At 42.2% G+C, this 16,095-nt stretch overlaps 1 protein-coding gene and 1 long non-coding RNA gene across 6 annotated transcripts in view; one reads left to right on the top strand and one right to left on the bottom strand.

Moving 5' to 3' along the window:
- Positions 1-1,181: 1,181 nt before the first annotated feature.
- LOC138920305 (uncharacterized) lies at positions 1,182-9,647 on the bottom strand. Its single transcript, XR_011431213.1, has 2 exons — positions 9,490-9,647; positions 1,182-1,384 (listed from the first exon to the last, which is right to left on the bottom strand). It is a non-coding gene; the product is annotated as an uncharacterized lncRNA (long non-coding RNA).
- Positions 9,484-16,095, top strand: part of SPATA6L (spermatogenesis associated 6 like) — a 44,670-nt gene continuing 38,058 nt past the window's right edge. For 2 of the 5 annotated variants that reach the window (XM_023627300.2, XM_023627301.2), the window contains exons 1-2: positions 10,984-13,670; positions 14,129-14,266. In XM_023627300.2, the coding sequence (XP_023483068.1) occupies positions 13,401-13,670; positions 14,129-14,266 (408 nt within the window). In that variant the 5' untranslated portion in view covers positions 10,984-13,400. Of the gene's footprint in view, positions 10,013-10,983; positions 13,671-14,128; positions 14,267-16,095 lie in introns of those variants that run through there. The other 3 variants (XM_070248276.1, XM_070248277.1, XM_003363999.5) reach the window with 3 other exon arrangements.

Here is a 16,095-nt window from a genome sequence, read left to right as displayed (position 1 = left end):
GAATATATATCTTAATAATTAATTACAAATACAAGTTGAGAACCACTGTGCCTAAACCTTTAGAGTTTAGGGATGAAAGCCACAGGAAAAACCAGGAAGAGAAAAAGAAAAGGAAAACACTTTGTTCTCTTTGCTTCCATGGAGGCCCAAAGTGCTTTGAGCAGTACCTGGCATACAGTAAGCTCTATACAAATGTTAAGTGTTGTTGTTGTTATTATCGGTTTTCCTCCTACCTCTCTAACTACTTCCCCTCAGTCTCTTTGGCAGTCTCCTCCCCTTCTAACTAACCTCTAATTTTAGAGTTCCTCAAAGTTTTGGCCAGTGGGGAGGACCTTGTCTGTTCTGTAGCTTTAAATAACATCTGTGAATTGACAGCTCCCAAACTGAAATCCAAGCCCTGACCTAACCCTAGTACTTGAGACTCATATGTCTTCCTGCTGACTTGACATCTCTCCTCGAATGGCTCATGCACATCTTAAATTGAACATGCCCAAAAAAGAACTCTTGATTCCACCCCTTCCCCAAACTTCTTTTTCCTGTCTTCTCCATGTTAATAAATGGCACCACCGTCAAGTCTAAAAGAGGTCAGCCTTAAATCCTCCTCTCTTTTACCTCCCATATCTGAACCAATAGCAAGTCTTGTTATTTTCACCTGCAAATACATCTTGAATCTGCCTACTTCTCTCCAGCTTTACTGCTTCCTCTCCAGCCCAGGACACCATGACCTTTCCTCAGGACTTCTGCAGTAGTCTTCAATGTCTCTGTTCCATTTTTACTCCTACAATCTCTTCACATAGTTGCCAAAGAAATTTTTTTTTTTAAAGATTGGCACCTGAGCTAACATCTGTTGCCAATCTTCCTTTTTTCTTCTTCTTCTTCTTCTCCCCAAAGCCCCCCAGTACATAGTTGTATATTCTAGTTGTGAGTGCCTCTGGTTGTGCTATATGGGATGCCGCCTCAGCATGGCTTGATGAGCAGTGCTAGGTCGGCACCCAGGATCCAAACCAGCAAAACCCTGGACAGCCAAAGTGGAGCACGTGAACCCAACCACTCGGCCATGGGGCAGCCCCCAAAGAAATTTTTTAAAAAGTATATAAATTAGATCATGTCACATCCCACTGTATCAATTATATGCTTTCAACACAAATACCTGAAACCCCAGCTAAAAGAGACTTAAACAGTAAGGACTTTTCTTTTATATTTAACAAAAAGGATGAAGATAGGTGGTCCCAGGATTGGTTTAGCAGTTTGGTGATGTCATCAAGGATTCAAGTTCTTTCTATCCTTTCCACTATCCTCAGTCTGTTGACTTTCATCTTCAGCCTTGTCATGGTTGCAGGATGGCTACCACAGCTCTAGACATCACATCAATACATGACAGCAGCTGAAGTAGGAAGGGAGAAGAGGCAAAAACAACTTTATTCACTGTGGCTCTCAGATGAGAAAAATGTTTCTCAGAAACTTCCAGTGACTTCCCTGTATACCTCATTGGCAAGAACTGGCTTAGGTAAATTATGATTCATTCTCTGGAGCTAGATGCATTGTCACCCAAGCAAAACTGGAGTTCCATTAGCAAGGAGGAAGAGCTTGTGGCTGTTAAGTAGGCAGTCATGTTGTCTGCTGTAGCTATTTAAGTTCCTATGCTATCTAATGCTGGCCCAACTCTTGAGTGTCATCTCAACCTCCTCTACCTCCTGCCCAGGTCCTCTAGTATGCTCATTGGCTTCCTTTCAGTTCCTCAAACATAACAATTTCTTTCCTGACTCATGGCCCTTTACATTTGTTGCTCCCTTTGCCTAGATATCTTTTCTCTTAGTTCTTTAAAAGTCTTGCTAGCGGTCATGCTTTTCTTTTTGGATCTGAGATCAAATGTCATACACTTAAAGAGGCTGACTTGTCCACTGGGTCTAAATTACGTTCTTATTCTCTCTCCAAACTGAACACTTCATCTCATCCTCCTGGATATTTCCTCCCTAGCATTTATCATACCGTTATTATCTTATTTATGTTCACTTATTTATTATATTTCTTCCCCTACTAGAATGTAAGGTCTACGAGGGCATAGATTGTTTCTTGTTTACCCTTGTACCTCCATTAACCAGATCAGTACCTAGCACATAGTAGGTACTCGATAAATATGTGCGAATAGATGAAAAGGGAATGAATGAATGGAAACAAGCATAAAAGGAAAAGTGTAGGATTAAATAAAGACAGAAGAGGATGAAAAGAGAATGGAAAGAGATATATTTTGGTAGGAGAAGAAAAGGTGGCTATAATGACATGGGAAGTATCCTCATCTTAGTCCTTGTTGACTTTGGGACCTAAATCCTGTGCCAAGGTACAGTGGACACCTTTTGCAAGTCTTGGAACTGAATCATACTCTTTTCTGCTTTCTTATATTGGATAATAAATATAGTTCCTTGGAGATTGCTTTGGTCATATTTAGTCTACTACTCCCCTGGACATAGAACTAGCCAGCTGAAAGTCAAAGGAGCAAATTAGTTTTTCCTGAATAGAAATTACTTTAAAGTGGAAGGATATGGATTATGTAGTCCAGAATCCCCAAAGGCAGTCCTTGTGGAAAGGATTCCGTGGTGTCATTAACTATTGAGCCTACAACTGCCAGTGAGTCAAAGCAGAAGCCAAAGAGTAACATATGAGTCTGACTCATGAACTCTAATAAAGTTTGTGAAATAGATCCCATGTGTGGGTCCAGATCCTAAATGACTTCAAGATTGTTAAAGCTGTTTAATTATGATTTAATTCCTTCCTTGGAAGCATTCTTGATAATTGGGGAAAATTCTCAAGAAGTATGTATACTTAAAGAAATATTCAGATTGCCAGCTTCTGTTTTGAATATTCATGCAGAGACCACTATTCTTATAAAACAGTGCTTCTTTTTTCCTTAAGTGGGTTTCCGTCTGACTTACTTGTAAAGTATTACACACCACAATAATTTTCTTATCTCATCTGCATTTGGGGGGAGTGGATCCACTATATGTTCTCTTTATGTGTATGTAAGACTTCTGTTGAAGAGAATTTCATAGTGATGCCACCAACAATGCTCTTGATGGGCTATTGTAGGATATAAGGAGGTTCATGTAAGGATAGGATTGCTTTTCTAATTTAAGTATGTGTTATAGATTTTTAAATTGTTATTATGAATATTTTTAAATACACAAAAGTATTGAATTATAGTAAACCCATATATCCATCTTCCACATCAACAATTATCAAGATTTTGCTACATTTGCTTTGTCCATTCCTTTTATGAATTTGCCAGAGTATTTGAAAACAAAGTCTTAGAAATTAAATCATTTCTACTACATACCTTAATATGAATCTTTAAGCAACGTTGATATTTACCTTACATAGACACAAGGACATTATCATATCTATCAAAATTAATTACTTAGTATTATCTAATACCAAAACCATAATCAAATTTCCTCTATAGTCTCAAATATTCTATTTAAGTTGGTTTGTTTGAATCAGAGTCCCAACAAAGTCTACATATTACACTTGGTTGTTGGGTCTCTTAAGTATTTTTTTTTTTTTTGGCTGAGGAAGATTCACCTTGAGCTAATATCCATGCCAGTCGTCCTCTATTTTTTAGTACGGGGCCACCAGCACAGCATGGCTGCTAACAGAGTGGTGTAAGTCTGCACCCGGGAATTGAAGCTGGGCTGCCGAAGTGGAGCCCGCTGAACTTAACCACTAGGCCACCAGGGCTGGCCCTTAAGTATCTTTTGTGTGTGTGTGTGTAAGGAAGATTCACCCTGAGCTAACATGTCTCCAGTCCTCCTCTTTTTGGTGAAGAAGATTCACCCTGAGCTAACATCTGTGCCCATCTTCCTCTATTTTGGGAACCAAACCTGGGCTGCCAAAGTGGAGTGTACCAAACATAACCACTAGGCCACAGGGCCGGTCCCCTTAAGTATCTTTTCATCTAGAGCATTTCTCCTCCCCCTTTCCTTTTTTTTTTTTTTAATGTCATTGGCTTGTTTGCAGACTAACTGGGTCAGTTGTCCTTATAGAATGTCCTACATTCTAGATATGTCTCTTTGCTTCCTTGTGGTATCATTAACATGTTTCTCTATCCCCCTTTAAGTGAAGTTAGCTCTGGAGCAATACTGCTCAATAGAAGTTCCCGTCACGATGGAAATATTCTACTTACACTATCCAATACCATAGCCATCAGGAACATGTGGCTATTGAGCATTTTATATGTGACTAGTGTGAGTGAGGAAGTGAATTTTAAATTTTATTTAGTTTTAGTTCATTTATATTTAAGTAGCCATATGTGGCTACCTTATTAGACAGTGTGGCTCTAGGGGCTTGATTAGATTTGACTTCACCTTTCTTGGCAAAGTGTTTCATAGGTGCTTCCTTCATAGGGAGACATATGATGTCACCTTTAGTGATGTTGATTGATCAGTGAGTTCATATGGTGACAGCCTGATCCCTTAAAGTTCTCCCAAAGGATATGATTTTAACATTAACTTCTTTAAAAATATAAACTTTGGGGGCTGGCCTGGTGGTGCAGCAGTTAAGTGCGCACGTTCCGCTTCCGCGATCTGGGGTTTGCCGGTTCGGATCCTGGGTGCGGACATGGCACCGCTTGGCAAGCCATGCTGTGGTAGGTGTCCCACATATAAAGTAGAGGAAGATGGGCACGGATGTTAGCTCAGGGCCAGTCTTCCTCAGGAAAAAAAAGAGAGAGGAGGATTGGCAGCAGATGTTATCTCAGGGCTAATCTTCCTCAAAATAAAAAATTGATATATATATATAAACTTTGTCTTTATGCAGTTTATGAGAGCCAAGGCAGGCACCAAGCATAGTTCATTGAGCTCTTACACATTCATGGTGAAAGTCAGAAAAGTCAATTTTCCTCCTGTGTATCTCAGACTGTGAGAACATTAAACTGTTAAAGAACATTTCAGAGAAAGATTTTGGAGAACACCAAATATAAAACACATTTATTTCTTGGGTCCTGAGGCTGAGTCTGCACTTAAAAAAAAAATCAGTGATCTAGAAATGTGTTACTGCTGAAATAATCCAGATTGTTTCATGTAATTGGTTTTTTTTCTTTTCAGGCATTTCTCACAAATGCTAATGAACAACTTGCTTTGGAAACTCAATTTGCTGGTGTTATTCACATTTGCTAATGAATAATTTACTGGCTCAAAAGATTGTAGGGCCAACTGAATGAGTCTGAGTCCAGACGTAAACTAATGGCCTAGAACAGGACTTTGAAGGTCTTTTTCGCTTATTATTGAATACTGCTGCCCTTGAGGAGACACCTGGCTCTAATAAGTGGGCATGAATGTGATAGAGAAGAATCCCTCTTTCTTTACCTGTCACCTTGTCAGATCACTTGGGTGGCCCTTCTTTTTGCTATAGGAGGGGACTGATGGCAGGACAGAGGGCAGGACAGTGGTTCTAAAACCTGCTTTGACTAACTCTACCCTTTCCAGACTCTGATGAAAATTACAGCCTCTCTTCCCAGAAAAATGGACATATGCACATGCAGGAAAGGTTGCCTATCATTTCCGAGGCTTTAGGACCCCTGAGACAGCCAGGGATCTTAGGGTAAGACACCCAGCACTGGCAGCAGAAGTAGCAGACACACCTGCATGGATATTCTCATGGCATGCAGGATATAGGATGCAGCTCCAAAAGCTGAAGAAGCCAGTTCCTGGTCCTCCCTATCTTCCCAGATTTATCCTTTATATTGGTTTATGTTTTCTACTTGTTTTGTTTTCCTTTTTGGACTAGATAACGTACATACTTAGCAAAAATATTCAAAAAGTACCTAAGGATATTCAATGAAAAGTAAGTTTCTTCTTTCTCTCTCTACTCTAGATCCCCTCTCCAGAGGCAATCACTATTAGCAGTCTCTAATGTATCCTTTCAGGAATATTCTAAGCATATATGTACATATCATATTCCTGTCTCTTCCAAATGGCAGCACACTTTACACATTTTTTGTTCCATGATTGCTTTTTTCCCCTTAGTCCTATATTTTAGAGAGTATTTATTGCTAGGACTTATAGCTCTGCTTCATCCTTTTTCCATGTTACATACTATTCCATCTTGAGACGTAACCATAATTGACTTAATGACCCTAGTTAATAAACATTTAGGTGGTTTCCAGTATTGTTGTGTGTGTGTGAGGAAGACTGGCCCTGAGCTAACATCTGTGCCAATCTTCCTCTCTTTTATGTGGGATACTGCCACAGTGTGTATTGATGAGCAGTGCTAGGTCCACGCCCAGGATCTGAACCTGCAAACCTGTGCCTCCAAAGTGGAGCATGCGAACTTAACCACTATACCCCTGGGCTAGCCCCCTAGTATTTTTTAAATAATAAATAATGCTGCCACATATATTTTTATGTACTTGTGAAAGTATGCCCATATATACCCATACCTAGCTGTGGAATTGCTGAGTCAAATGAAAAATTTTGATAGACATTAATAAATTACTCTCCAGAGAAGCTACATGTGATAGGCAGAATAATGGCCCCCAAAGATCCCCACGTCCTAATCCCTGGAAACTATGAATATGTTACCTTCCGTGGCAAAGGGAAATTAACATTGCAGATGGAATTAAAGTTGCTAATCAGCTGGCCTTAATATAGGGAAATTATCCTGCATTATCTGGGTGGGCCCAATATTATCACAAAGGTTCTTAAAAGTGGAAGAGAGAACCAGAGAGATGGCTTCATGAGGATTCGGCTTGATGTTGCTGGCTTTGAAGATGGAGAGGAGCTATAAGCCAAGGAATGTGGGCAGCCTTTAGAAGCTGGAGAAGCAAAGAAACAGAAAAGGCAAGGAATACAGCCTTGCTTTTATCCCAGTGAGATCTGTGTTGGCTTTCTGATCCACAAAACTGGGCAATAATAAATCTGTCTTGTTTTAAGCCATTAAGTTTGCGGTTACAGTAACCATAGAAAATTAGTATATTATATGTATTTACACTCCTACCAATAAGTAATGTGTTTCCTCACACCCCTGCCATTAGTGCCTCCTTTTTTTTTTTTATAGTTTTCTCCCCTCATATGAATACTGCTTCCTATATTATTTGAAAAGAAATGTTTACAATTCAGTGTCCTATAATTAATTTTTTTAGTTAAAAGGAAAATCTCAGCCATAATTATCTGTCATTCTTTTGTTCTTTGCTAATTATAATTAACTCTTTGGAAAATTCCCATGTGGGGCATGTGCCATTTTCTTGGAGGTCGCCAGGACAGGATGTGAGCAGAATATGTTGATGGGTCATTTCAACAATGCTGATATTACTGCTGACCAGCCTGCATTGCAGAAACACTCTGGGAATAAGATTTGTTCAATGGAATTTTCTGCCACGAAGAGGTACATAGACAGGTAATAAAGCCAATCTCTGGAAGTGGTGACAGTCCACTCCTTGAACAGCTCTGCTTGGCCTCCAGTGGAGGTGGCAACCTCAGTAATTAACTGCTTTGCAAGATGGCCCAGAGGCATTGTCTATGTAGCAACTTCCACATTTTCCTGGCAGCTGAGAGCCTTAGGTGACCATGGTGGGGGAAAATAACAGAGTGTAAATATTCCCTATCAACTCATTTAATACCCCTATGGCAAACTAGCGGAAGTAGCTGTGCCTGCCTGGATGTGGTGGGACCTCCCCTTACGCGTGTACATTAAATCCTACAGACTGGCTTGACCATCTCTGCATCTAACATCTATTCAAAGATATTTACTGAGCAGCATCTGCTATATTAAATATTAGGATACAAACTCTTAGCCATGCAGACCTTACAGTTTAGAGAGACAAATAGTAATCAACAATCATAGGAGCAAATGTAAAACTGCTATTGTGGCAGTTGCTACAAAGAGGAGATAACATATATTTGTAATGGTGAGATCCCAGGTTGTCAGGGAGAGCATTAGAGAAGCATGGGTGGGATATGTAAATCTGTGGACATGTTCTATGTAGGTTCATGTCGGTCATAGCTACACTGGATGACACCCTAGGCAAAGAGTTAGAGTGAGGAGAGGAAAGAACCTGGAAACATTGCTTAGCCAGGTAGAGGAAGATGAACAAAGACAGAGAAAGAACGTCCAGAGAGTTGGAGGGAAACCAGAAGAGGGCTGGGCCCTAGGTGCCAGCCAAGGAGAGTCCAGTTAGTTACAGCAAAGAGAGTTCAGGTGAGCAAGGAACTCCAGGTAAGGCTAGGAGGAGCTTAGGAGGGGACTCTGTCTCTAGGGACCAATAAGATATCTATGTTGCAGGGGCAGTGACGTGGTAGGGCACACCTGGATTCAAGTGTGGCTCCTTCCCTTTAGCTGTGTGGCCTTGGGCAAAAGGCTGTCTGGCCTCAGACTCTGCATCTGTAAAATAGGGTTAATAACATCTTCTTCAAAAAGTTATTGTGGGCATGAAATGAGTTAGTGTATGCAGTGTGCCGAGCACTTTGCAGGTCCTCAATAAAGATTGATTCCTCCCTTCCGATATGTCTCTGACCACTTACTTATTTATCTGCCTTGGTTTTTACTCTCCTTGATGTCTTAGCATTGGCGTTGGTCACTTACCTGTAAGGGTCAACACAGGTCCTATTCCCATATATCCCCATACTAGTTTGGGTGCCAGCAAACTGTTGTGAGCCGGCACTCACAGTTCTCTGGATACTGTAGGGAACCAAGCACCTACCGGTGTGCCCCTTGGTATGCAGACAGACAAAGCACCAGGGATTGGATAAGGACATAATATACACTTCATCATGCTGAGTCTTTCCCTTCCAGGGAAAGGAACTCAATTACTGAAAGGAATATCTAATTCTTGTCTCAGGACATCTTTCTGCACTTGCATTTCTGCAATTGTATAAATCTCTAATGCAAAATATTAGCGATAATTGATCCATCACAATTTAAGATTGTTTTTCAGCGACAGCATTGGCCCTCCCAGATTTTTCCGATTGCCCAGAAGCAGGCACTCCATCTCCCTTCCTTCATTTTTGTTTATTAAATTCAGTGATGTGGGAAAAAAAGCAGTTTCCCAACTGGTTAAGAATTCTTGCTTTGCCTGCCACCTGTGATGGTTTTTACAGTGTAACCCTGGCTTTGGCAACTGCAGTAACGACCCATTGGGAGATAATGCAATTCAATGCTTGTGTTAGGTTAACTAAACCCCAGAAGAGAGAGACTGACAAATGTTTCTATTGTGGCTAACACAGGATACCTAACTTTTAAAACTCTTTAACAATTATCTTTGTATTTCTAATTAGCACTCGTTTAATTTCTTATTATTGACAACGGCCATGTTTTCCGAATCAAACACGAGAACATAACATTCAATAAGCAAGAGAGTACCTTTAGTGACAGGCTACTATATTAATTGGAATTGTTACAGAAATTCCAGGGCTTGGGGCTCGTATAGCTCCTAAAAATGGGTAGTACTTAAATTATACTGGAGCTATGATCACATTCTACTTTTAGAATGGACACACTAACCGTTTTAACATACTGCTTGGGAGCCATAAAGAGAGGTGATGGAAAAGGTTGGTGGAAAGGAAACTAGGGCTCTCAGCATCTCGAAAACGAACCACAACGACAGGACTCGCCCATCCTCTCCGAGAGCGCACAGCCTTGGACGCCGACATCGGGACCGCGCGTTCCAAGCAGAGCACAGGGGGCGCGCACGCCTGCGCTGAGGCCTCGCGCGAGTTCCAGCCTGGAAGGTTGTGCGTTTGAGTGTCTATGGCAACGCCGCGCTGCCGCCTTCTGGAAGCCTTGGCTCCGGCTCCAGTAGTGTGAGACCCGTCCCGGTGGGAGGGACCTGGGCTGGGGAGGACGGATGGGGGTGCAAGGGGGGTGGCGGCTGGGGAAGGTGCTGGGAACATTTGCCCTAGAGTTTGAGCTAAACTAAGAAAAAACGGTCCAAGGCTCAGAACAAAAAGATCTTTTCATTCCAGTTCTTTCGCCCACGCAGGGAACGATGCCTCTGGAGGTGGTGGTGGAGCTGCAGATCCGGGCGGTAAGAGACGTCGATGAATCTCCCCCCACCACTTGCCTCAAATCAGACTCTTTCCCTGGGGTTCTTAAATGGTCCCGGGTCGTTTTCACCACCCCCTCCCCACCTCACCACACATACATCATTATCTTTTGGGACAAATCGTACCTGTCCCTAAGATTCTCTACATTGGTGTTCCCTGACTTCCTAACCTTTAATTCAGCTCAACGTTTCCCCACTTTTTTTTTCCCCTCTAAAGCCAACTTGTTTCTTGGCTTTATCCTGAAATTTTCTGTTCTTTTAAAACAACCCTGCATTAAATCCAAGAAGGATTTTATTTTTCTTTACCAGGGTAAAGATTTGTGAAAGGACTTAAAAACCCAGCCTTTAAATAATCAGGGAAGAATTTAATTTCAAAAAGCCCCATCACTTCCTGATAATTTGCCACCTTTATGAACCAATCAAATATTTTCTAAGCTATTTCCCCTAGAGATGGCTCTGGTTTGCAATTTCAAGAGGGAAATCCATCAATCAACGACTGTTTTATAATTACTGAATCCTGCTTAAGTGAGGTGCCCTGGCCGAGTGACTCCATCGTTCTTGTTTGGGGTCATTCCCCTTATTTCAGCTTCCAGTTTTCAATCTTTCCATCTGTAGTTACGACACATTATCATGCAACTTTGCCTCCAAGCTATACATGCTTCTGTACAGGCCATGATTGCAAGCACAATGCAGAAAGGTTAGGGTTCCAGAAAATCTGGTTAGCCTCCATGCAAGTGACAGATGCTCTGGTGTCATCATACATGCAGCTCTGAAACAAAGATTAAAACTTCCTGGATTTGTCCCACTTTGCTGACAGCAAACAAGACCAGACTATATCAATTGTGAGCTGTCAAAATTGTGCAGTAAGATGAAGGAATTCTTGAGAAGCTGAGTAATAAATCAGGCTTCCTCCTTATCAAGGCAAAAACCAAGCAAGTTTTCATTTCACTTCATTCAACATTATTGGTTAATTTTATTTTGATTTTTAAAAGGCATTCTTCAGTGTACAATTAATTAACAGTGAAATCAGTTTTCCACTTTACAGTACTTACGATGCTCCAAAAACAGCAGGTGAATTGATCTGTGCTTGAAAAACCAGCAAACTCAGGCTCAGCAACTAAGACAGGGAATTCCAGAAGTAGAACCAGGAACCAGAAAGTGAGCCTAATTTTGAGCCCCCAGTATTCAGACTTGTGGACACTGCAAGAGGATATATCATTGCTCCCAAATATCTGTGCTGAATATTGCTGCAATTAAAATAAAGGCGAAACAATAAAGCAAACCAATCAGACCTTCACGGTTTGGCTGATTCAGGAAGTGAAGAGGTAGTCTGTGTTCAGGATGTTATGGGAATGTAAATGATTTTATTTTCTTTTAAGGAGTAGCTTTTCCTCTTTCATTGTGCCTCTCACACTCAGATAGTTCACACTTCCACCCAATCAGAGCCTACTTGTCGCAGCCATTCTCAGGATTTCTATGTGCAGCTCTATATGACAGATCAAAGGCCATAATGCTTTCTATTTATAAATGTCAAAATAATTGATCATTAAGATTATCTGAAGACTCCAGTTCCACAGGTAATTTAAAGGTTCTTATTTTCAGGTAGAGCAGCATTTAAAGCACATGCCCTTTTTGGTGTTTCCTGATCAAAGAATAATGAAGGGTCCACCCTATATTTGGTGGTCTTTGGTCTTGTGATTTGGGGAGGCACCACGGATAAACTGCTTTAAATGTAAAGGTCAATGTAAACAGAAATTTAGGAGTTAGTTATACTTTGTGCCTGGTATAGCAGCAGATTGCCCCTGATGAATTTACCTAAAGTGTGCTGTATACAGGGAAACGGAATTCCATATGAAAAACTATAATATACAAGGTCATCCTTGTGGTATATATGAGAAAGCTTATGCTTTGCAAATAATTTCCCCATTTTATTACCCCAATAGAAGAGCATTATACTTTATTCAGTAGAGATGATGGGCAGCAGGCCCCATCTCCTGCCATACTGGTCCATTGACAGGATGACATGCTGCCCAACTCTCAGTTCCTCTGGCCTCCTCAGCCACTTAGCTTTCCTCCCTCTGTCGTGTCATGCTATTGGTTATCAGCAGAATTAAGCATGAAGCCAGAGTTCCATCCTTCCTTTTCTATGGGGACTGTAGGTATGCCCACCTTTAAGCGTTTCTTCTTCAAGTAAGTTCTTGGCTTGTTCTCTGAATGCTAAAAGACATTATTAGAGAGTAGTGGCAAATAAATATCTATTTGCAGATCTTTTGAGGATTTAGAGGGAAAAGAAAGATATGTACTATAATCTCTCTTCTCACTACCAGAAGAGACAATAAACTGAAAAAGCACACTAAGAAAATCAGGATTAAGAGGAAATCTCCCCAACGGTGGCAACAGATCTTCAGAGAATAAATTAGAAAAACCTATGTCTTAGACTTTTAAAATACTGCTTAAAATATACCTTAGGAAAAGAACTAGGATCAGTACGTGGCTTATCTGCATGTATATTTACAGAATGAAGATGGCGTTTCGTTTTCAAAGTTCAATTTAGAAGTGATATGTTGATTTGCAGGATTACTAGAAAACACAAATTTTACTGAGGTCAACTTTTAAAAACACAGCAACATTATAATCACCCCAGCTTGGTTTCTTTGCAGTTGTCCTGGAGATATAAATGTTGAATAAATACATAGTAGAGGGATCTTTTTTGCTTTCCATAATATGGCTGTGATCAGTAATGGCCAGCACATACTCCAACTTCACAACCCATGAAGATGGTAGGATGCCTGAAATCCCAAAGGAAGCCTGAAACGTCTTAAGAGGGACAAGCGGGATGACTGCTGGTTTATGTCGGCATTGTCGCATGTGAAAACCTTCAGATCTCCTGGTGCCGTAATGAATGAGATGGTGTCATTGTTGGTTCCACAGTACAAAGAGGGCCGGAGCATTGTGCGGTGAGAGCCAGCAATAGTCCACGATGCTGTATTGCATGTAGCCCAGGAAAAAGCCAAAAGCTACGTCGGTGACATTGTGCCGCCCCAGCATGACCCTGGAGAGGCCCACGATGAAGGTCCACAGTACTGTCAGCACCCTCAGTGGAATGGCCAGCACCAGGTGGTTCAGGATGAACCGCGACATCAGGGCAGCCCTGCTGGCATGGCCCGAGGGGAAGGAGTACTTGTCCACCGAGAGGGTCACAAACATGTCCATTTGGTTGTGGGCCGGGCGGCGCCTACGGACCAGCGCCTTGATCACGGTCACCAGGAGCAGGTCCAGCAGCAGGGCGAAGAGCAGGTTCATCAGCACCTCGCGCCCGGCCCAGCTGTCGCTTCTGAACAGGCCGTAGAGGGTGCCCAGCAGCCAGGGGATGCCGTGTCCGGAGATCTCCAGCAGCTTCATAAGGGGCCGCATGCTGCCCCACGACGAGTTCTCCCCCGCGCACACCCCCAGCTTCTTGGACAGCCACAAGTCGATGGCCAGCAGGGAGCGCAGAGCGATGCCCAGGAAGGACGGGTTTAGGTCCATGCGGTCATCCTCGGGTAGCGCGGGCGGGGGCGCCTGCGATGGCCCGGTCCCAGCCAGGGGAAAGGAGCCGCGGCGGTGCACCGGGCTCTCGGACGCGCGGAGCCGGGCGCAGGTAGGGTCGCCTCCTGGCGCCCGGCTGCTGAGCAGGGACTGGAACTCGAACCTGCCGGCGCCGCTGCCTCCATGGGCCGGGCTGCCGGGGCTGCTGCTGCTGCTCGAGGCGGAGGCGCCCAGCGGGCGTCCTTCGGTGTTCCTCCGGGGGCTCGGCATCGCGGCGAGCGGCCTAAACAGAGGCTTCCCGGCCCTGCAGTCTCTTCCGTTTCCGCACTGCCATCTTTTAGGGGCGGGGAGAGGAGCCAGCGAGAGGCTGATTGTGACACCTGGCGGAGACGTGGGAGGAAATACGAATTTCAAGTTTGAGAAAGCGGAGGAGAGGGGAGGGTGGTGGTGTGGGAGGTACAGGTGAGAGGGTGCGGACGTGGGGGAAATTGCAAGAGGTTAGGCAAAATAGAACCCTGTTTAAAAAAACAAAACAAACCCTGTTCTCTATTTTTTTTCTTTGTTTTTAAGATTTCTTGCCCTGGGGTGTTCCTTCCCGGCAAGCAGGATGTGTACCTTGCTGTTTACCTCCTGAATCAATACCTGGAGACAGACTGTTTTCCCTCTGTGTTCCCTATTATGATTCAGCAGAACATGAGGTTTGAAAAGGTGAACGTGACTTTCTCACTGCTAAATAGAGAACAGATTTTGCTGTCTGAAGATCGTTTAATGGTTCATGTAAAGAACACAGTTCTTATAAAGTTATTTTGTAAATTTCCTTTAAAAGAAAATTACTTGAAGGCGCCTCAGCACAGTGCAAAACCATAGTTGGAGGAATTGCTTTTGTATCTCAGGTCTGAGCCAAGTTGTGTCAAGCTAGCGCTAAGTACCCTGGTCGATGTTTTCTATTCTTGGAACTCCCATGGCATTTTCTAACTGGAGCAGAGAGCATTTTGTGAATATTCTTGGAGGTATTAGAGGCAGTTGCATTACATTTCTGACAAGGATGATCAATAAACTAGAAGGCCTTGTAAACAGCCCTTTTTAGACTCAGAAAAATAACGAAAAACTACCACCAAATTAGTTAAATCCTGTCTCTGAAATCCTGTGACAAAACAAGAAGCCTCTTCAGATATTACTGAGTGTCCTTAGGTCATACGTAGCTTATTTAGCTACAGTGATAAAGGCCAGATTCCATTCCAAGGAATATGAACATGATGTAAGTAGTCAAAACATTGCCAACCTTCTTCCCACTTTAGAATATTAATTTCATTGCTATGCAATCACAGACAGTCCTTTCAAGTTTTTGTTTTGGAATTTGGAGGTGGAATCAATTTTAACCTTGAGAAGTCTAATGATTTTTGCCCTAAACAAGATCACTGAGGCGGTTCTTTCCGGGAGAGGATGAGTATGAGAAGGCTCCAGGGTACAGCCTATCACTCTAAAAGGTCTGGATGGTGGTGCCCAGAAAATGGCCTGTCTGTTTTGACCTGAGAATGGGAGAGGAGATGATTGATTTTTTAAAGGGCTAGGGCTCTATGTAGTATTTTTGTAAATCCCAGCCTCTTAATTTAAATAGAGTCTACCAAACTGTTTGGATAAGAGGAATAAATGGATATTAACTTTGGAGCATACAGAGTCCAAAGGAACCTACTTCTGCCATTTAGTTGTTGGTAGTGGTAAAAAGTGGGTGGTGAAAATCCAGTCTGTTTTTTCCCCAAGAATTTCCTTATTTTATCAATTTTAAGTTTTCTTCTGTAGAAGACTGTACAAATCTTTTTTTTTTTTCTGCTTTATCTCCCCAAACCCCCCCTGTACATAGTTGTATCTTAGTTGCAGGTCCTTCTAGTTGTGGGATGTACAAATCTTTTTATAAGAAGGTCAAGGATAGAAAATTGTAGACGCACAGAATGGTAACTCTGTAAATGACCTTGAAGGTCGTCTGGTCCAACCTCCTTGACTTGTGGAAGAGGAAGGTGAGCCTCAGAGTTATACTCTAGGTGCTACTTCTGCTCTGTTGCAAAGCTGTGCATTTGAGATTACTAGTCAAACATATATCATGGATCATTTCTCATTTTATAAAATGCAATTATTTAATATCTTGAAAAATTGCCTTCTTGTGTGAGCTGTTTGGGTTCATGTTCCAGCTTTCTTCCAGTTGGCTCCAGCTTTCTTGTATCTGTTCCATTCTCTAGCTGCAAATACTGGCAGCAGACAGCAAAAGGTTTCTCCTCCTTGGACGTTCTGTGTAATTCAGGATTGAATGTTCTAAAGCATTTGGATAAACAAGAAATTACTCATAAGGAATGTATGAGCCATTGTGTTTGAGCAATTCATGTGGATCATTTACTCCCACAGATCACACTTGAGAAAATCTTTAGACATAGATGAAGTGAAGGGATGCAATTACTGAAATAATTTAGGGAAAACCCCCAAAAACCTCACCCACATTTGCTCGATAAATCCAAGTCAGTAAGGCAAAAATGGATTACAGGGGA

The sequence above is a fragment of the Equus caballus genome, chromosome 23, assembly GCF_041296265.1.
Source record: "Equus caballus isolate H_3958 breed thoroughbred chromosome 23, TB-T2T, whole genome shotgun sequence".
Taxonomy (NCBI): Eukaryota; Metazoa; Chordata; class Mammalia; order Perissodactyla; family Equidae; genus Equus; species Equus caballus.
This window is presented reverse-complemented; position numbering and strand designations above follow the sequence as displayed.